A 23,367-nucleotide genomic window follows, 5' to 3' on the forward strand; every position below is an offset into this window, starting at 1 on the left:
TCAAGCCAAATCATAAGTAAGTAAAATGTATCTAAGTGTTATGTTAGCAAGTGGTCAAGAACCATGCATAAGGTGGGCTCTGCCGGTAACACTTGTGTGATGGTCGGTAGGCACTCAAACTGCCCAGAATGACCTTGGAGACTTGTGTTTTACGAGGATCCTTGGCCAAACATGTGACCTTGAGCAGTTTGTCATTTGCCAGAGACAGCCTCACACTTAAGCAAGTTAAAGATAATGGCATAAAGCATTTATGTATCTAGATGCATCATGTATGTATGTATGAAAATAAAATACTGTATATGTACTCTTCAATATACTCTTCAGTTGATATAATGCACTTACAGGATATGTTAGTAAATTCCTCAGCTATGTACTGTAATTATACTATGGGGAGGGCGGGAGCTGTATTTTATGACTGTGGTAAGCATTTCACTAATATTCTGAATATTTCTTATACCAGTTTATGTCTTGAGTATTGTCACTGAATTATCATTACAGTAGTTATCATTGATTCTTCTTTAGACTAATGTGTTTTGACCCCCTCTCAGGTGCCGGATGTGACGATGATCGGAGGCAGTGTAGCGGGAAGTCATGGCATAGACGAATTTCGTGTTGTAACAAAGGCATCAGGGGGATTAGAAGAATCTGGACCGGCAGTAGCTTGTTTGGCTATGGAAACTACAGGTGTACTGCAGGTTGACTTGGGAGGACAAGTTACTAGCCTTCCACGTGCCTGGTCCAACCCACAACTATCTAGTCACATTCGTCCTGGGCTGGAACCTCCATTGGTACACACTACTACTGTCACTGATGCTGTCTATGAATTAGATGTTGCTCGTGGTATTTGTGTCAAGACTTCTAGAGAAGGCTCTCCCCTCACCCCGGAGCGTCGGCAAAGCATGCCAGATATTGGGTTAGTTTTCATTGATTTATGTACTTTTCATTCTTCATTAGGTTTTTAGAATATTAAGTACAGTAACATTTTTGAGGACATATAAGTTTGTATGATTGGGATCTTATACTGTACAGTGAATACTGCCGAGTCTGCATATAGTGTATTATTTGGCATTTGGGTGACTGTGAGAGTGTTATTGAGTGTGTGACTTACTCACACACTAGATGGGACCATGGGACTTAAAAGAAGTGTAATAAAATAAAAAGGCTTGATTTAAGGTGTGGTACTGTATGGGTGAAAAACAAAAGGAATTAAACATTAATTTACTATAAAACAACTACTCTGTACAACATACATGTATATAATGTAAATTTCTATGTACGCAAACAAGTAATTTTTATCCAACAATGAGACCTAAACTACCGCTTGGTTCATTCATTAGTTGGAGCTATTGTATTTGCACACATAGGAATCTTAGTTTACAGACTGATGTATTGTATCCGGTCTTCTCACTCTTGAACGTCATTAGTAACTGCCGAATTGATTAACATTTGTTGGCATGACACTGGGTGTATATTGTGTACACAACACGATGAGAGACAGCTCCCAGCCAGGCCACAACATCAGCCTCCAGGACATCCACCTCTGCACACTAATTAACTCTTTAGTAATGTTGCCCTTATACGATTATTGAGGGCGACCCATGCTACCTCAGCCGCAGCTGCTGTGTGACTCATCCCAACAACACTCTCAACTAAACTCAGGGACCAGTTCGAACCTAACCCGAAACACTAACTAAACCCAAATGAATCACCACCAAACCAACGAAGCATCAAAATTGCTACTCGTCTTGACAGTGACAATGTGGTTAATTTCCTGATTTACAAAATGATACCCCAAAATTTACTTAACCCCCTCAAATAATTTATATTTTCACTTTGTTTATAAATTTTCATCTTTTTTAATGATTTTATCATAACAATCATTAGATATATGTGAACAGAAGTTTTAGACCAAAATGGAAGTTATTTCTATGCAAAGATTACCCAAAATGATGTATCCAAACATTGGATGTTTACTTTAGGCAGATGTAACTTAAGCAATACTCTGCTAAGCTTTCACCCATTTTCACTGTGCAACAAAATGACAAACTATATATTGTACAGTATTATGCAAGGTACAGTACAATGTTTAACTGAAGCTTGAATACTTTTGTATCTGGTGATGTTATGATTTCCCTGCCCAAAAAATACTTTAAACTACTTTACCGGTATCCCTCGCTATACAGACGTTAGAGATACAAAAATTTGCTTATATTAATTTCCTAAATTACCACATCTTTTTCGTGTTATGAAAGTTTCCCCCTCTTATACGAATTTGGGTTCCGGCAAAAATTCAAATCGCTCGCACCCAGGAGTCAGCTGGTTTGGTCACTCCACCCCCAGTGCTCTCCTACCAGGCTGAGGTAGGAGTTATGTTATGGTTATTTTTCAGTTCGATAAACTTAACTTTCTTCACTTTTTTTTTTACTTAGTTACATGCATATACAATCCTACATACTTACAGTAATGTGCAAAAAAGGTAAAAGAAATAACTATCGTAAGGTCAAAAACATAAAGGGAATAAACATTTCGATGTGTGTGAGAGCAGGAGGTGAGCATTGCTAAGGGTCGGCAGAGGTGGTGTCCCCAACTGGGCTTGGTTGCTATGGTGAGGCAAGGCTTGAGGGCAGCCATTGTCTATGCAAATGGCAGTTGTGTTAAACTTTCATTTAGCTTTTCCTTTATGGTTTTAGCTGTATATTAGAGTTTTCTTGTCATTGGGGAACCAAACCCTATTTTTCCTCCCATGTTCTTTTATTCACCATACAAAAATTCACTTAACAAATCGTCTCTCAGGAACCTAACCCCTTTGTACAGCAAGGGATACCTATATTGTGTATTTCATATATTTTTTCCAGTACATTTTATCTCTTGCTGCAGAAGGGATAGGTTTAGCATGCCTTGTGTACCTTTTTTCTTTTGAATTAATTCTATTCAATGGGTTCCAAATTGGTATACTGTATTCTAGTGCTAATGCCTATTATTTCTGTAAGTTTGGAAAACTATACATTACTAATCATAAACTGAGTGGATTTATATTTATGCATACTGTACAGTATTTCATCTTGATACTGTATTTAGGAACTTTATTGCCAATTGCTATTTATTACATAAATATGTATACAGTATTAATTTCAAATCCTTTCTTTACTTGAAAAGGTTTTGACATTTCAATATGCTGCCACTTAGGTAAAAAATATTGAAAATATGTTTCAGTGAATTGAAAACACTGATGTGTTAGAAGATTTAGTTTATAAGCACTGTACAGTCACTCTCCGAGTTACAACCGTACGAGTTACGATCATCCGCATTTACGATCATCGCCCTATTAAATTCTTTAAAGAAATAAAAAGGACTTACGACCGTTTGTAATACAATGTACTGTACTTACAAACTACCGGTAAGTGTGGAGCACTCTACTTTGTTGGGCACACTGCTTCAGCTCCCCACTGAGCCAGCTAACTCGTGTTCAAAGAAATGTACAGTATACGTATTCCCTTTATGTGTTTGCCCTTATGACAATTATTTATTTTAATTTTCTTTTCATAATATGTATGTAGGATGGTGTGCGCATGTAACTGAGTAAAAATAAATGAAGAAAGTTATGTATATCCCCCCGAAAATCTGAGTTCAAAAACAACGATAACACCTCACTAAATTGAGAGTTTGTTATATCGGATTCTGTTAAATTGAGACAGTATACTGAAATACTGTACATTACATAACATTTTAAAATATGGAGTGAGAAAGGAAAAAGATGGGGGTAATTAGAGAGATGGAGTAGAGAGTAATGTTGCAAAGTGCTCCTCAACAGCTGATCTTTAACTCGCAACCACAGAGTTATGAACAGTTTGACTTACGATCAGGGTCCAGGAACGTATCCCCGTCGTAAGTCGGGGAGTGCTTGTATGTATTTATTACCATATGATGCATTACAATTAACAATTGAAATTAAGCTAAATATTCGGTTTTACGAAATTTAAATTTGGTCTATAGTGCAAGCAGTATCAGTTAGATGTTTTGCATATTCCCGTATAGTATACACTAAATTAGGTCTCTCTAATTTTGAGAATTGCCTTTTAGGAGAATGTCTCACTACATAATGGAAAATTATATTAGCAGATATAATGTAGAAAAATATTTTATATTAATTGGTTTTTCATAATTGACAACACTACTTTGGCTGAAATCACACCACTGTTAATTGAAACTCTCGCTTTTATCATATTAAGTAAACAAACATTTTCACCATTCGTTGTTTTTTCCCACTTTGTATCATTACTGTAATCTTCTCCTGTACTCTACCTGTTAAGCTGTTGCCTTTAACAGTGGGTGTGTTTAACACTCCTTTATCACTATAGTTGTGAAATAATTAAATACAAGTAAAGCACAGTACAGAACAGTACGTACAGTACAGTACAGTACAGTACAGTACAGTACAGTACAGTACAGTACAGTACAGTACAATACAGTACAGTACAGTACAATACAGTACAATACAGTACAGTACAGTACAGTACAGCACAATACAGTACAGTACAGTACAATACAGTACAATACAGTACAGTACAATACAGTACAATACAGCACAATACAGTACAGTACAGTACAGTACAATACAGTACAATAAAGTACAATACAGTACAGTACTCCTTTTAAGATTTGTTGTAATACCAGTGCCGGATCCAATAAAATTTGACCGATGCAATCTTTCAGTTTTTGTAGTTGCAGCTAGCCCAGATTTCAAAACGTCTCTGGAATTGGCCCATCGTATTTTTGAAATAAGGTTTGAGCCTCCTCAGTGTTGAGACAGAGCTCTCAGACTTGTCGGTTGTGATGGGCACAACAGCTAGCACTTTCATGGCAGCCATCACATTAGGGAAGAGGATGGGGTAGACACTCTGGAGAGTGTCAGATGTCACTTGGTATATCATGACCAGCAGCCTGATTTTTCTGCCAGTGATACTGCCAGACAGTCAACTCTCCCGACAGGTCACCTTACAGAGGTTTACACTCACATCACCTGAACTCCATCTGGGAGGCCCCCTTGAGGCATGACCGCGCCCAGTGGTGGTCACCTTTGATAATGTCAGGTAGCACATTTGCCGATTTAGGCTAAATCGCCCTCGGATGTAAGTAAACCATACATACCGTATCTTTTCTCTTCAGTAAGCCAGGATCTCGATATAAATATTGCTTTCAGATATTCTTCCACTCTTAAATCTATGCTGGTAATAAATAAAACTATCAGTGATTGTACAAAAGGTCTGTATTGAATTCCATGTAAGGAATTATGGCGGTGAATGTGTTAGTTGCAAGGCCCGAATAACCATAAGGCTGTAGCCTTAGGCCCTCATGATATTTAGGCCCTCGGGTTTACCGTAGGTGTTAATTTGTGTTTCTTAAAATTAAATTTTTGTCACAAGTTCACAACTTCACAAGGTGGTTAATTTGTTCAGTAAATTCCTTTTGCTATGTTTAGTAAGGTTCTACAGTTATTAAATATATATAATATACAGTAATACATATATGTACCCCTCCCTGTTATCAGCCTTAGGCCCCTCACAACCTTAATCCAGCCCTGGTTACCTGACATTGTCAAAGGTGACTGCCACATGATGCCATAAGGGGGTATCCCAGCTGGAGTTCAGGTGATGTGAGTGTAACCTTACCTGTGACCTTATCCCAGGTTTGTCAAACCTGCCACTCAGGTACAGAAAATGACAGCTACAATCAAAAGCTGAATGGCATGCATGTCAACACTGAAAATGAGATCACATTACCAATAGGTCAATTATTTGACCGATGCATATGATACTTTTGCATTATTCATAATTTTCTGATCGATGCAAGTGCATCGGTTCCATTGGCCTGGATCCGGCCCTGAATACTACAGTATATCACACCTATTAGATTTAATGTTTTAAAATTGATATCTGATTATTAAATCTGTTCAATAGTCTTCCCTAAATTTTTCTCTTTCTGTTGCATTAATTTTTCACATGAACTTGATATGTTTATTTTTACAGTGTTTGTGAGCCAGAAGAAGGTGTAGAGGATGATGCTGTGGTAGGTGGCAAAATTGAATTCCGTGTACTTGATAAGGACAGAAAATTTTCTGAACCTGCTGGCCCCACCACTATAGTAACTAGCCAGACTCGGGTGTCTCGCCAAGAACTCTCTAGTGTAGTGCCTGCACCAGCTGCATTTAATGTTGGGGCTGAGAACCCACCACTACCACCACCACCATCCATGTTAGACCTGCCTCCTGGAACTACAAATAAATCTGCTTCCCTCCAATCTAGCCCAATTACACATCCTGAAGAACGTTCTGTCTATTACGATGCTCCGCCTCCAGAAGATCTGTCACAGCAACCTGGTCAGAAGACTCATAGTAAGAGTGGTTCACCTAGAAATGAACAAGAGGATGATGGTCATAAAAACAGTGAAACTTCAGACACACCACTCAAAGACAAGGGTGAGGGGCGAAGTGGTAAAAAAGACGATACTCGACGGCGACTAGGAGTTGTAGCTTTACCAGTAGTCATGGAAGATAATAAAGACCGTGATGCTGAATCTACTCGCTACGAATCTGCAGCCCATCCACCCGATACCAGCCGTTATGAATCTGCCGTACACGATCACACTGTAGTCACAACAGTTCAGGAGACCTCACGATATGAGACTGTTATGGGTGCTCCACTGCCAGAGTCATCGCGCTATGAAACTGTTATGGGTCAACGAGAGACTGAAGGAAGAACACGACAAGATACAATTTGTGATGAAGAAAAGTCTCTGTTGTCTGAGCGAAGAAAGTCTCTAGAATTTGTTTTAGAAGAAAAGATTGAAAGTGATGATGCTAGAAAGATATCTGTTATCAATTTACATGATTTGTCTGCAGCCTTCCAAGTATCAACAATGATTAACAGGTCACGGACAGTGACACCATCAGTATCGCCGAGAGGGACACCACCACACAGTGAAAGTGGTGGCCGTCGTAGTCGATCATCCCGTCATCGCCGCTCCTGTGAGGATCTGTTAGAAGAGGGTTCTGAGGAGTCTTCCAAAACTAATACACCCCGGCCAACTGACCTACAGCCAAGATCTTCCCTGTCACCTGATCGGCAACGGGGAAATGGTTCAAGGAGATCACCTGCTGCACAGGATGATTCTTCTCAAAAAAGTCGCATTCCTGTGCCTATGTGGGCTCGCACTGCCAAAGATGGAGAGCCTGAAGGCAGCCTTAATACACCATCAGGCGGTAGAAGTCCACGGTATACAGAAGCAGAACGTGCTGAGGCGGCTCGTAGAATTTCTGTGGCCTTAGCAGAAAAGGTTACATCACCAGGTAATGAAGAAGATTCATTAAGCACACGTAGTGGTGTGTCAGAGCATCGATCGGGCCGTGAACGTGGGTCAGTAGCTTCCTGTGAATATCAGCATTCTGCCAGCCAAGAAGACCATAGTGAGGATCTTGCTGACCTTACACCAGCACTGCGTAGACGGCGACAAGGTGTAGACAAATATGTCACTGATGAGACACAGCTCAACCTTCGATTCCAGCGACGTCGCACTCGACCAATGTCTGACGTGAACCCACCGCCACCTGCTCTCTTGCAGTCCAGGAACCGTCAGAGGTAAGAGATATTTTGATAGTTTTTGTATTGTGAATTTGTATCACTGATGATCTAACCAATGGTCTTCCTGATTGTTTTTAAGAATTTTTTCATATTTATACATGAGCTTATCTCATCAGATCAGTAAGTGAATAAATGCTGCACCTTTCTTTACTACCATTGAAACCACCAATTTTATAATAACAGCACTGTTTAGTATTCCTTTTATCATTTTGAAATCACATTACTGTCCTGTACTGTATTAAGAAATTTATATTTGCTGAACATCAAGTACTGTACTGTAGCCCACTTTCCTCTAACCAGCCAATAACATAAGTACTGTACAACATTTGCCTTTCAAGAAATACTACTAACTCACAGGAATCACAAGAAAGGAAACAATATTTGGATGAGTAAAATTGCCTAGTTGAAACTGACCTTTTCATTGCATATGACCAGTATTTGTGACAGCGTTTTTTATTCCGTACACTGCAGGTGTGACATATATAGGTCAGGTACTTTAGAAATTACTGCACTTGCTCTTATGAACAGCAGGGGTTATAAATCTCTTCTGTTGGCACCACTTGATTTTGCTATTGAATGTGGGATATTCTTTTGAATCTGGTAGTCAGTGTTCATCACGATGTCATGAAAGAGAGTACAGTACAACAACTGCACACTTTCAGGGTAACCAACCAAAAAGAGAATTTTCTTTGTCTATGTATTGGATGTAATTAATTCTGATAACTTAGAAGACAGTGATGATGAACCTAGTGTGTGTGATATGCTGGATAATGTAAAAGAAACAGTTGATGAAGAACAAACAAAATACACTGTAATGTATTTATATTCTTGTGATAATGAACCTGGCCCAGTAATTGTAGGTAACATTGAAGAGTGTAATAAATGTGAATCTGTAAATCAAGTCACTTCACACCACATCCATACACATTTGATTCAACAAACTCAGGTCTAACTTATGCATGTTTGGTAATAGCTGCCTCAGAGGGACTGATACCTGTAGATGATATGTGGGAGAATTCAAAGATAAACTTACTCCTTTCAAAGACCTCTGTAATTATGAAAAGCTAATGGTATGAAGAGTGCTGCATAGGGAGATGATTAATTTTTTGGGCTCCCACAGTGAAAGGGGTAAGTGTTATTGATATGTGCTTAAAATGCTAAAATCTTGGGAGAAATGGAACATTGCTAACAAAAGATTAATTAATTATTGAGTACAGTATATAGAAATAATATTACAATGGTGGTCCTTGTTGAACTTTATATACTGTAGATCAGGGGTTCTCAAAAAAGTTTTCAACCAAGGACCCCTTATATACCATGACGCATACAAATATTGTCAATAATCAAAGAATAAATCATAGTCCAAAGCATTTGTTCATTTCAACCCAAATCCAAAATATCCTGTGAATTGGAATCGCCAAATCTCTCACAAACGTTAAACTCACTATTTCTCAAAAACTTTTCGCAGACCCCTGGGGGTCCATGGACACCAGTTTGAGAATCACTGCTGTAGATGAACAAATGAAATGTAATGTTTTTTCCCTGTTTTATCTTCAGTAGACAACGAGTGTCCATGATAGAAGCAGGAACAGGTGGTCGTTACTACGACAGTGGACGAGGTGTGCCTTCCTACCTCCTCAAGCCTCAGCATGAAGATTCTAGTGAGTCAGAAAGCTCACACCCACGAAAACCACGTCCTCCCTCCTCAGAACCTCCATCTGCAGCCAGAGATGTTGCTGCCAGGTAAATTTTCCACTCTGTCTTTATTATTTTGCCTTCTGTGTACAGTACAGTATTTTTATCAGATTACCCTGTATGTACTGTATACTGTTTCAGGGATTCATAGTTTAATGTTCTAAACAAAATTCCTTGACTCAGACACAATCTTATTTTTCTCATTAATCTGTTAAACATCTTTGGCTTCCCTTTTTGTTCACATTGAGTCTACAATTTAAAAAATAAAAAATAAATATTGTCACATATGATCTCTCCACATCATTCCTAAATGCTACAACTACCTGATCACAGATCTTTAGTCCACAGCACCAATACAGAAAGTCACTGTCTCTCACAAAGGATATAATTTCTAGCTCCCACTTTAATTCATTAATACACTGCTGTACTGTACCCCTATTATACCAGACACCTGTGTCAGTATCCTTGGTTCTATTGTAAATTGTAATTTCTCCAGGAATTACCATATTTCCAATATTAACAAGAATACACCTGTACACCCTTAAAAACTTGGCTTTCTCCTTAGTGGGCTTATCCATATTTTACATCTGCACATTTTACTCTTTATAATAGCCAATTGTGTCGACTCACAATGTTTCTCTCATTTATGGAATGGCACTCTATAGTCCTACTTATCACTGTCAGACAAATTATCAACATCATCACGCTTTTACGGCCATTTTCCATGCTTAAGTTTATTAGCAATCTAAAGCTCTCCTCACACTCTCCTTTCTACTGTTATTTCCTTGGTCATTGCACCAATGAAATGCAAATCATCAACCCCCTTCATTTCAGTCCATCACAACATACACTAATCCCCCACTAATTCTATATCGTTGGGGCTCTGGACCAATAAAATTAGCCCGAAATGTCAAAGTATCCCATCAAGTCAAAATTATAACACAATTCTGCACTTTTGCCTCAAGTAGTACAGTATTACAGTTTGAGAACAATTTGTGATTTTTATGGGATGTGTGTTTTGATGTTTGATACTGTACTGGGAAGCTGAGCATGACCACAGTCTTCAGTATAATGCCACCAGAAGGCTTCTTACAGTACTGGGGTTCTTAGGGGTTTTTGAAAGCCATGATTAAGAAAAACTGGATGGGATTTATATCAAATGGTCCCCAGTGAATGGAAAGTGGCTTATGTGAGTCCTATCTTCAAGAAGGGCAATCGGCACTCCACGAACAATTGTAGACCGGTGAGCCTGACCAGCATAATATGTAAAGTACTTGAGAGTATTATCAGAGATGCCGCAATGGAACATCTAATACGAAATAATCTTGTAAAGGATTGCCAACACGGTTTTATGCCAGGGTGCTCCTGCTTAACACAATTGCTCAAGGTATTGGATATCTGGACCCATTTTCTGGAACGGGGTGGTAATATTAACAATATTTACCTAGATTTTGCCAAGGCTTTCGACAGCGTACCCCATGAAAGGCTGAAAATCAAACTGGAAGGGTACGGAATTCGGGGAAATGTCCTAGCATGGATGGAAGACTTTCTACATGGCCGCAAGCAGTGTGTGGTGATTAATGGCACGAAATCGTCATCCGTACCTGTCACAAGTGGGGTACCACAGGGCAGTGTATTGGGCCCGCTGCTGTTTGTTTGTTTCATAAATGACATACCTGACGTTGTACACTCCTCCATACAAATGTTTGTCTATGATGCCAAGTTATATCGGGAAATTAAGAACCAAGCTGACTGTGAAGAGCTGCAGAAGGACCTCTGTGGGCTCCAGGAATGGTCGAAGGAACGGCTGCTGAGATTCAATGTCACGAAGTGTAAGAGGATGCACCTGGGGCATACCAACGGTAAGGAGGCGTAACATATGTCCCAACGGGATGAAGAAACTGCACTAGTTGAGACTGTATGTGAGGACCTAGGTGTGTATGTTGACAATGAGCTGTAGTTCTCGGGCCATTGCGAGAAGAAGGTAATTCAGGCAAATAAATTATTGGGTCTTGTAAGAAGGTCGTTCCGATATCGAGACGGTCCGCCCCTCGTAACGATCTTCAGGAGTTAAGTGCTTCCCCATCTGGAGTAATGTCACCCCATCTAGTCCCAGAGATATGCTAGGGACTGTCAGTTGGTTGAAAATGTTCAAAGGAGGGCCACCAGACTGGTGCCGGCACTTCGGCACCTCAGCTACCCTTAGAGATTGGAGAGCCTGAACTTGCCTAGCTTATACTACAGACGGGCAAGGGGGGACCTAGTTGAGGTGTATAAGCATCTCAGAGGGCACTATTCAGTTGAGTGTCCTTACTTGGAGCTGGCGGACGCTCGCCCCACAAGGGGTCACAGCTCACGATTGAAGAAGCCGCAAGTCCAGAAAACTGTGAGGGCAAACTTTTTCGGAGTGAGGGTTGTAAACTCTTGGAACAATCTACCAGAGAGTGTTGTGACGGCACCGAGTGTGAGCTCTTTCAAGACAAGACTTGACCAACACTGGAGCAGGTTCAGGTACATTCAGGAGCCGGTGCATGCCCAGTATTTGCCAACAGTGCGTAACAGAGACGTGACCGATCGCCCGGGCGGCTAGCGAGCCGATCTTTTGGTGAAAAAGATAAATGAAAAGGAAAAGTAATCAAAGACGTGACCAATCGCCCAAGCGGCTAACAAGCCGATCAGTGGCGAAGAGGATAAAAGTAAAAAAGTAAACTAAATGACATGTATATGGTGCTGCTACTGCTGTTGTGTGGGTGCCTGACTGCTTTATCCTGAAGTATACATTGTGTAATGTGCACACACTTTATTGGTAATACTGTATAATAATATTGTACAGTAATGATTATCATATATATTATGATAATAAAGATGATGGAATAACTTTTCAACAAAATCAAAGTTCGTGTCCCTCTTTTAATGATGGGGTTGCATTCCTGAAAACTTAACCCTTAAGCCCCGGGTTAGGGTGCTGCTGGTAGTAACACCCCCACCATGCGGGGATAAATTGAAAACAAAAATCAACTTTTCCAAAAATAATAATGAAAAAAAAAAGTGGCAGGAAAATAGGCGGATATTCTGGAACGTCACCCGGGGCGCGCTACTCAGACGTTCTGGTGCGTCACCCGGGGCCTAAGGGTTAAGCGAAATTATCGCTAAACAAAGGATAACAGCAAAGCACTGAGTACAGTACTGTACTCCCTAATAATAATAATAATAAATGAGTGCATTATATATGGTTTTGAAGTTGAACAATTGATTTATTAAGACCAAACTTCTATATATACGATGTGCTTCAGAGTTAAATGATTTAGTGAGCAAAAGGTGAGCGTAATTCGAACAAATTTCAAATTGCATAAGTCAAAAATGAAAACAAAATTTCTATGATAAACAATAAAATTGATACATAGCGTATCATGAGATACAATAGCAAATATTTTACGTACAAAAATAAAAAAATAGCTCCTTCCGCACTTAAACCATCGTCTGGGCGATGAGACACAATTCAGCTGGGCAGTCACCCAGCTGACTCCGAGATGTGTGTGAGTGTGTACAGTATGCCGTGATGTCACATCGGGGGAGGGCGCGTGGGTGGGTGGCGAGTCAGTGATGCAGTTACAGCCAACTTCCTCCACATATGCGTTCACTTCACACATAAATACTCACTCATGCTTTTCATTTTCCTTATTTTATAATTTTATAATGTATTATATTTTCTTTATTTCTAACCCACATAAGAGTATTGTAATGATTTTTCCACAATTCTTATAATTACATTACATGTAACAATTGCAACATGACACCTCACAGGCCACTTCATCTCCAGTTTTTTCCCTTCCCAGTGAGCCAATCTATCTCTAAACTGAATTTTGACTTGACTTTAAGTAAGAAAGGGAGTAGAAATATTTTTATCACTAAACTGAATTAACGTTAAGTGAATTAACGCTAAGCGAGGGATACCTTTTTCATGGGCACTGACTGTCTTTCTTTACCCTGGGTTTGATATGTTTCTTTTTTCTTTCTTTTTTCCAAGCATACTGTACTCTTTTTAAATTTAATTTTGTGTGCACCGGTGAATGTATTTAATTTTGTTTTCACTTTTGAACTTTAAAAGAACTGGTAAGTACTGTATACAAGATAAGTGTTTTTTGTTTTTTTCTCACAAAACTGCATCTCCCATTATATAATGGAAGTCACGTGGTTATTTCAAGATTTTCTTGGACTACGTAATTTTATTTTCTTCAGACAATCTTCTTGAAAATTCTACATTGACAAAATATTGGATTACCGGTAACCTGAAATTATGATTTTTGAATACTGTATTGAATTGGTGAGGTTTCAGTGTCCTTTTTTATTATCATGCCACCCCAACTCTGTAAGTTCCCTTAAGTTGATCTTCTTTATCATTTAATTTAAATTGTTCCATTTCTCAGTTGTGGAATTCCCTTCTCTCTCACATCTTTCCATTTACTTGAAGCCTACAGCTCTTTTAACACAACTAAACTTATACAGTGCATATATGCATTATTATTATTATTATTATTATTATTATTATTATTATTATTATTATTATTATTATTATTGTTATTACACTGTATTATTTTTATTATTATTATTATCTATGATGTACAGTACAGTACTTGGGGACCCTGGCTTGAATATACAGTGGAGTCTGTATTTACGTGGTCAATTGAACCTGTGGAGGCCCGCGTAAAACGAGAAACGCGTAAATGAAATAACAGAACATATGGGATTAATTGAAATAGAGACTGGGCCGACCCCCAAACTCCACTTTTTCCGAATCAATTCGTACCTTGTAGTCAAAATAACATCTTAATTTTATGATGGTATGCACACACAATTAATAATTAAGAGAAATATCAATAATATTAGGTTTTTAACACTTTCGTTAGTAGAAAAGATGGCTGGGCACACGGGGATGGGAGGTTGGTTCCGAGGCAGAGGGCAGATTATTGGCCCTCACCTGTATCACTTGTATCAATTGTATCACTATCCACCACAGAGGCTTGCAAGGCCTCTTTGTCAAACACCTCAAAGTCCACATCCTCACTATCACTGACTTGGGCTGGCTGTGGTGGGTGGAGGGTGAAGAATGCGGTAATGTTTTGATGACTGGGCGAGCTTGTGCGTACCCTGCCCGCGCCGCTTCCATCGTAAATGACCAAATTTACTGCGTAATTAAAGCATTTAATTCTGGCAAGGCACCGCGTAAATGACCAAACGCGTAAACAAAAGCCGCTTAAATACAGACTCTACTGTATGTCACCTTGTTAGCAACACTGGTCTTTAGAGGGCATAATGTCATAGTCCTTCAAATTAATTTCTTCTCAGTTACAGTACTGCACTGTTGCCTGATTTCACAAAACCAGACTTGAAATTTCATTGTACAGTACACCCTCAAGAATTCAGAATGCTTGAGACTGAACCCTTTATGGATCTCTGATTTTTCTGAATAAAAACTAAACATATACAATATATATTTATATATACAATACAGTACTGTACAACACAAAAAAAACAAATGTAAAGTAATGACAATACACTACAGTTGTCTGCATCCAACTGGTTACTTAAAAGAAGGATAATTTTGCACTCCAACCTTAAAGCAGTGTGCATGAGTTTTTCAGGTACAAAATTATGAGTAAACTAGTCAATGTTATTTTCTGGGTTATTGATACTCATTACTAGTCTTAAGAAGCATGGATATAATTTTCATGCCCTTCAGAGTACGGTACAGTACAGTATAAGGCTCAGAACTCTTCCTTATCACAAATAGTTTACATGCTGTACAGTATAAGCATTCCAGCATTTCCATACATTAGAACAGTAAGCATTTTCTTAAGACTCTTTGACGCCATACAACACCTTCTCCACCGCACCAGGTACCAGGGTATGAGGAAAACACCTTGGAAAAACACTAGTCTTGTTTGTATCCTTAAATTTATCCTTTACTGTCAGGAGATATTTTTCACCATTAGCCTTTAATTAATAAAAGGCATGAAAGTGTTGAGGCTATTAACTCCTCCAACCCACTTCGAAACTCTTCCTTTTTCTGAATTTCTTGGTGTACTGTACAGGATATGTTTTAAAAATAGATAGTGTTTAATATTATATGTAATTAACTATCACACTTAAGAAATAGGGAGACATGGCCACTACGTACATCAAGTCCATCATGTCAAAACATTCTAAGTCAGTTTGTCATGTGTCTAAGTAACAGTGAATGAGTTTTTCATGTGTCTAAGTAACAGTGAATCTGTTATTCATGTGTCTAATTACAATAACAGAAACATATCTTTGTGCTTGTGTGTGTTGCATTTTTCTGCTCCACCTAACATTAGTAGTTCAAGCTGGTACAAAAAGTACTGAAAATATTTCAGTGAAAATTATGATGCATAGCCTAGTCATGGTGGTCATCAGGTAACCAAACACGATTGTTAGATCATGATAAACCCTCACTCACTGGCTCTGTTGGGTTAATCTGTTCCTCATAAGACTACATCAACTTTGGTTATTCATAGACTCAATCTTAGAAAATAATTATTTATTTGACTTAATAACCCAAATTTTATTATTGTCTGAGTAACTTGAGAATTTTATGAGTTTATGCAATACAAGCTTACAGTATTTTAACCTTTTTTTAATTTATTTTTTTTTATATAATTTTCAAAATAGTTCTCCATTCATAGATTTCCACTGAATTAAGTGACTAAAATTGAGTATAGATTCTTAATGAGGTGGTATATTATAAAAGCACAGAGGTCCTTTGTCTAGGAAATTTTATTAAGAATCAGTTGCTGTATCCACTGTGTAATATAATCTGGTATATTCTGCATGCCAATTTTTAATTATAAAATGTCTTATTTTCTCAGTTTATATTAGTATTGTATGGTATTTAGCTACTCTTCAAAATATAACTGCAAAACTGTAATATAAGACTGCCACCAGATGTAACCATAGGAACATCTTCCAGTAGCTAGAATAGGAAATTAAAATTCAAAGACACAAGCATCATCTTTTTTTATTATTAAAACTTAGATAAAGTTTTGACAGATGGGCTCCCCCAAAAAATCAAATTTGAAATTAAATTGTTTACATGTATTTGAAGTTAAGTATCACTTGTATAAGTGGTTCATTATCCAAAATAGTCAGTTCTTAGAAATGCTGTTTTGCATAATTTCACTCAATAAAATGGCTATGAGCAAATTGTTGATGAGGTAAATATCCAATTGAATAAAATGAAGCATAGAGAATTATGGAATAACTATAATTTAAAACAGTTACAGTAATTGCAAAATGAGTTAATGAATTGACATGAATTTAATATAGTATATATAATAACCATATATACTACTGTACTGTACTCTTCATTATAAAAGGAAAAAGAGAATATATACCATACAGTATATTGTATACCATAAATCCCACGACAAGCTTAAACATAAACATACAAAACCTCATGTAATATATCTTTTTTGTCCTAAACTTCATATGTATAAGACTCATTTACACTGCAGTGCAGCTTACATGATAAAGTCTTGACAGTGCCATAAGGCATTTAGTTAATTCATTTAAGTTTTTATAGCATTACAGTACTGTATATTATTTCAGAGTGTCAGTATAGGCATACTGTATTTATAAAGGATGTTTGTTCTTTGCTTAGATAGTGTCATAACCCCATTTGACTTGCCACACCACTAAACTGGTCCCCTATTGTCACATGCATAGACATCAGGTAGCTAGTGATGAACGACGGCATCTGATTGGCAGATTCGCCAACCAATGAGAGATGCTATCACAGTTCAAAACAAACATGGTGAAGGTGAGCCAGAAATTAGAATTTGTGCATATACAAATGTAACATTGAAACTGAAATGTCACCATATCTCATTTCCTATTCCTCAACAATTGAATTTAAGAATGAAACCACCACTACAGCTGTAGCTCTATTGTATTGTACACTAGCTGCTGAAACATTTGAGATTTCCTGTATCACATAGATGGAAAAGTAATTGAGGTGACGAGAGTTTACACACTGTGGATTACAGAGGGAAGGCTACCAAAGGGAAACGTAAAGTTCCCCCTGTACAATTTAAAGGGAAAAGTCCTGAGAGTGAATGCAAATATTATAGTAGAATAATCTTTAGAATATACCAGGGAAAGTGTATGACAGGATTTTTTTTGAGACTTGTATCGAAAGAAGAGTGTGGGGGGGGGGGGGACAGTGTGGGTTGAGAAAAGCAGGGGATGTATGGATCAATTAAGTGAATTGAAGAGCTTGCGTGAAAAGTTTCTGGAGAAGGGTTAAAAGTTGGTGTTATTCACTCACTCTTATTGATATAGCATATGTGCACTGCTATGGTGTTCCCTTTTATTGACAAAGCCCCAAGACTTCTAGGTGGTCCATCCCGGTCACATGACACACCCCAACATCACCCATCTGCACCACGTCTATCCCCTTAAACCACTTGACATCAATATCTTTAGATTTCTCACACACATTATTCATTTCTGAAGTTCCTTCATGTCTTAAATTTTGAATACTGTACTGCTGTACAGGTATCTCTATCATATTTAATGGCTGTCATGTTAAATTATGAAGTGAAAAGATCTAGGAACTAAGCAAATAAGAATGAAAAACAAAACAAGACAAAACAAACTACTAAAACATTAGAAGCAGTAAGTAGTATCTCTGATTAGATAACAGAATTCATAAATGGAACATAAAAGTCACAGAAACCCAACTTTATGGAAAGATAAGTTTGTGAAAGAACATGCCAAACATTTTATTATAATATATATAATAATTACAGCTGTTTGTTGAGCTTGTTGCTTTAGTGCTAATGTGCTTATCTGTTTGTCAGTGGTTATTATTCAGTATTGATATCAATGTTTAAATAGTATGCATGTGGCTTAATCTGGTATACTGTACTTATATTTTTATGTTTTTATTTTTATTCAACATATTGTATCATTACAATTGCAGTGGTTCATGTTTAGTTATCCAGAAGAATGTATAAAGATATTATTTTAAAGAAATACAGTGTTACTGTACCTTCATAGAATATGTTTGTTTCAGGATAAGGCGGTATCGGCCTTTGAGTGCGGACAGCAGTGACAACTACAGGAGGCAGCACCACCAACGCACTGTTTCTCCAGACTGACAGGAACCTCGGCCCTAGTCCTCATCGGCAGGAGGAGGCGTCCAGCTCCCAGGCCTACTCACTTGCAGCTCCTCGCCCACCTCCCAAACACATCTCCATTCACACATCCACAAACGCACAAATTCCCCACCAATCACGTGTAATGTCTGTACCCGTGAGCTCAGTCGAACACAGTCTTATGGCGAATCATATTTTCAGTACCAGCAACCTGAACAACAGTTAGTATTAGTTAAGGAAACTAAATTAAAACACAGAAAAACAAGAAAATTATGTGGATGTTGGCAAATGTTTTTAAGAAGACGTGGCAAAACTTTGCCATTCTCATTACACAGAAATCAAGAGCTGAGCAGATGTCGTCTAAATCTTTTCAAACCACCACGTGTTTAACAGCATAGAAAATATTGCCAAATGGTGCTTTTTCCCTCTCATTTAAGAAAATTTGAAGCTGTTATTTTGCTTGGGAGGATTCATTATAGTGAGAGGCCTAGAAGGTGTGGATATTCTTATGTCTAGGTAGGTGAGAGATAAGGGAAACAAGAGCAACTCCACTAGTGACCCCAGACTTGTAGTTATGGTACAAGAAAGCCCCTTTTCCCCTATATGCAAATTCTCTGCAGCTGCTACTGCGTGAAGCAGCTTGCCTAAAGGCTCTCAAAGACAGAGAATCTCTGCTGCAAATATTAGGCAGTGTGATAATGAACCTCAGTAGCTGCCAGTGTGACACATGGGGGTAATGTGTGGCTAAAGGTGATTGGAGAAGTGGACCCTGAGCTGCCAGTGTGGCACATGTGGTAATGTGATGGGGATGGTGGGAGCTGTTATCCTTAAACTGCCAGTGTGAGATTTGGGTCGTAAGAGGGTGATGGGAGCCAAGTGCCCTCAGTTGCCAGAGTAAGACTCAGGTCAGTGCAATGGGGGTGCAGCCGGTTGAAACATCACCTGCACATGGTTGTGATATTTGCTATGTACGTTCTGTGTACTGACACTCGCTAGGTTAGATAGTAACTGTGCCATCCTCTGTTGCCATTGATTGACTTTTTATAGGTCGTTCTGGCTACAAATCCCAGGTCATTAAAGTTATCTTTTTGCTGAGAAAGACATCAGTTTAAAAAATACTTTTAATGTACATTACAATTTAGATACCATACTTAAAAAGGCACCTATGGTCAAATGTGATGTAATATTCTTTAATGTTTTCTTCTGATCTAGGTACCTGTATTCACTTTAAGGGTTCTGGATAACTGTTGTAAATTTACTAATACAAGTTAGCCTTTGATATTGCTGTTAATGAACTATTTTGGGGAATAACTGCAATATTCTAGAGTGTCTCAGAGTATCTCTTGCATATTGCCCAAATACTCAGTAGCCCTTACACTTTGAAGCTTTGTCGTTTTCTCTAAGCTAACTACGAATGCTGTAAGTATTCCTGCAGTGCACATACAGTATGCTGATGATGCAGTTTGAATGTTTATTTGTTGAGTCAAGAGTTGGGTTCTGTTTTGTCCCCTGTGCCATTACCTGTGTTGCAGGTTTGTTACATCAACATTTCCCCTTCAGTAAAGAAAATATATTTGTGTAAATGCAGTGCTGAAAGTTGGCAAGCATAGTTAATGTGATGTTTCTTTGAGAATGCAGAAGAAAATGGTGTGCTTACCTTGGCTTTTTGGTCTTAGTATTGTGGGGAACAAATTCATAAGTTACCGTAATGTAATATCACAGAGGAAACTGCGAGTCTAAAGTACCATGTCTGAATGGATGAAGGAGTTGAATTTAAGTTATGGTCAGTATTTATTTTTGGTTTTGGTGATGTAAGAGATAAATACAAACTCTGATTAATTTGATCTTTATGTTTCTGTAGTACAAATAATAGGGAAAATTTTAGTTCTCATGGCCTTTTATGTACTAATACTCTATAAGATCAAGAAAGCAAGGATTACTCAGGCCTTAGGTGTATCAGCATTGTAAGTTGTGTAGACTATTGAAATTTGCCTCTGGGATGAACTTCCTTCAGGAAGTATGTGATGAGATCCTAAAATAATGTATTTAAATATCAATCAAATTTATATACTGTAATGTGATTACCTATTTTATTAAACATAAAATGTTTTGTAGTCATTTTATGGTACAAAGCTCACTGATGTGTTAAAATTTTCAGAAAACACTGAGAAATATAAAACGATACACATTTGGAAAACTACTTAGACTCCTGATATCCATATGATAAAACAAGTCTTGATTGTACTAAATGTTCCTCTCTCTTTTACAAGTATTGTAGAGTTAAACTGTATTAATGGTGAGAGTGGATGGAGGATTGACTGTTATTGTCATCAGACAGAGGTTAAGAGAGGGTGGGTGATGACAAAGTTCTCTGAAATTAACCATATCTTACTACTGTCAGGATCCTTCATGTTCCACATTCACCAAGCTTAGGAACTGTATCTGTGCTGTGACATTTTACTGAGAACCCCCAAGTTTTATACATGGATTAGAAGTTGTAATATTTTACTTGTCAGTTACTATATCTGGCATAGCACATTTAATTATGGCAAATTATAGAGCTATATAAAAATGTCACCCAAATAAAGGTGCTTACCAACAATACATTCAACTGTTTGAGTGAATCAGGTGAAAAGTTAATAGTCATGCATTAGTCATTAATAGGTATGCAAGTGTCTACGTGAAAATATATTTATCAGTCATATGATTATAGCTGATATGAGATTTGGTATTTATTTAAATGCCTTGATTTTTAAACTAGACTTGTAGATATTTAATTCTTCTTGAATCTCATTTATTAAGCTCCTTTCTATGGGAAGGTTTTTTAGCTAAACTTAAGAAAATCATCTCACTGCATTTGTGGCTATAAAGATAACCAAGAGACAACCCTGAAATCAAAAGCAGCTTGCATGCAAAAATAAGTATTTAATTTCTGTCAACTCTGTACACTCCTCCTTTGACTTACAGTTTCCCAGACAAACCAACCACTTTGCAGACTATCGGTAACTTCCCAGAGTTATTGTTATAGAAATCATATGCCACAGTGCATATTTTATATTGACGACTTGCCTCTTATGTATTGTTGAACCAGTGCTTTGTAGAGCTTTGTTTTGTCTCCTGGAGAAATAGATTAGGGTCTTCTACATCTCCTTATAATAAAACTTATGATTTAACACCCTGAAAGGTAAACACTGTACTTGAGCTTATTATTGCTTGGAGAAATTTTATGAACTTTGGTTGTTCCATAGAGGTGAATGGAGTTCATTTTGTTTCCATACATTATATAACTTGGAGAAGATTTTTTACCTTCCCTGTATCTCCTGGAAGCTTGATATGGCTTTGTTGCACATGTTGGAGGTCAATTACACAGGGAATGCGCCAAGGGAAGTGATAGATGAGAACATAATGGTATAGGGAATGGAGAGAGCAATTGTTCAACCATTATTTAACTTGAGGAGTGCTTGGTGACGTTCATAACCTCGCATTCGGGCATTAGTAATGTCACACATGGACTGTTCACAGCCTTTCTGGTGTTCATCAAGCTCTATGAGTTTGTATATGCGCATGTGTGATGTAAGGTCTGGCTATTGCAAAGTTAGGAACGTCACTTATGATACGTTCATGCAGCTCTTTTATATTTATTGTGTTAATGAGCCTTATGTTGGTGAACCTATCATGCAGTAGCAAAATAATCTGAAACATTACACAATCTTTAATACTATTTAAAAAAAAAAGATCATGTGTTACACTGAGCTTGTCTTGGTGAATAATTGGTTGTGACAGTGCAGTGTAGAGGTTCACCACGACCAGTCATGTTTGTCAGGTGTTTCTTTACCCACACATTTCCTATGACTTCTTAAAGTGTTTCAGTATCAGTAACGAAATTTACATTTATTTCACCCTTTTTTTATTCATGTGGTTACTGGCCGGATGTACTATAATGTCCAGATTGTATATTTTTGTTCTGTGTACTTAGATTGTTATTTACAATTAAATTATAGCAATGCCTTCTAATTGTCTATGTGTTTTATCCCCTTACAAATAGTTCATTGTAAACAAACTTCTTTTATGAATGGGCTACTTACTCGTATGGTATGAAAATGAGACACAAGAGCTATAGTAACTAAAACAAAACCTTAGTCAACTTAAAACGAAAAAAAATAATACTGGGCATAATTTTATTAAATTTATTTTACAGTTTAATTGGTGAAACATTTCTGGACAAAAAGTGACAAGATTCCTTAAAGTCCTTGTATAATAATGACCAAAAGAATATCACAGAGGGTATCACTAATACTATACAGTAAACTGGTTAATACAATTAATAAAACCAATTGTGGCCACAGCAAGCTGCCCAACACCTAGCTATGGTTCTGTGTCTTTTTAAGCTAAATTTTGGGGAAAAAAAATTATATTGAGACTATGGTGGTACAGGGGGTGTTGGTGGTGCAGGGGTATTGGGAGCACACTTATCTCTCACATCCAAGCAGCTAATGAGCCAATCAGCGGTGAAGAGGATAAAAGTGAAAAAGTATGGATTTGAGTCCTGGCCTTGAGACACACATGCGAACGGTGTTATCCGGTGTGACCCTATCAAATAGCACAGGTTTCCTCCAGGTATGTACTCTGGTTTCCTGTAACATTAACAAAAGAACAGACCACAGCTAATCAGCTGATAAGTAGGTAAATGATAAATTAAATTTAATAAAATATACCACAGAAAAAAGTTACTCTAAGCATTCATTCCAAACATGTATAGTATAATCAATAACCTTGAACACTATTACAAATTGTTGTTTTCTGTACTTTTGTGCAGTTCAGTCATACATAACCATGAGTTGATCAAAGCAATTACAGTA

The 23,367-nt window shown here is 37.7% G+C and overlaps 1 protein-coding gene across 7 annotated transcripts in view; it reads left to right on the top strand.

The window, feature by feature from the left end:
- Positions 1-22,523, top strand: part of LOC121875476 (tau-tubulin kinase homolog Asator-like) — a 97,212-nt gene extending 74,689 nt beyond the window's left edge. For 6 of the 7 annotated variants that reach the window (XM_042380038.1, XM_042380044.1, XM_042380041.1 and 3 more), the window contains 4 exons: positions 549-913; positions 6,027-7,634; positions 9,195-9,380; positions 18,427-22,523. In XM_042380038.1, the coding sequence (XP_042235972.1) occupies positions 549-913; positions 6,027-7,634; positions 9,195-9,380; positions 18,427-18,511 (2,244 nt within the window). In that variant the 3' untranslated portion in view covers positions 18,512-22,523. Of the gene's footprint in view, positions 1-548; positions 914-6,026; positions 7,635-9,194; positions 9,381-17,075; positions 17,170-18,426 lie in introns of all 7 variants that reach the window. The other variant, XM_042380042.1, reaches the window with a different exon arrangement.
- Positions 22,524-23,367: the final 844 nt, after the last annotated feature.

Source organism: Homarus americanus, unplaced genomic scaffold (assembly GCF_018991925.1).
Source record: "Homarus americanus isolate GMGI-L3 unplaced genomic scaffold, GMGI_Hamer_2.0 scaffold418, whole genome shotgun sequence".
In the NCBI taxonomy this organism is placed as follows: Eukaryota; Metazoa; Arthropoda; class Malacostraca; order Decapoda; family Nephropidae; genus Homarus; species Homarus americanus.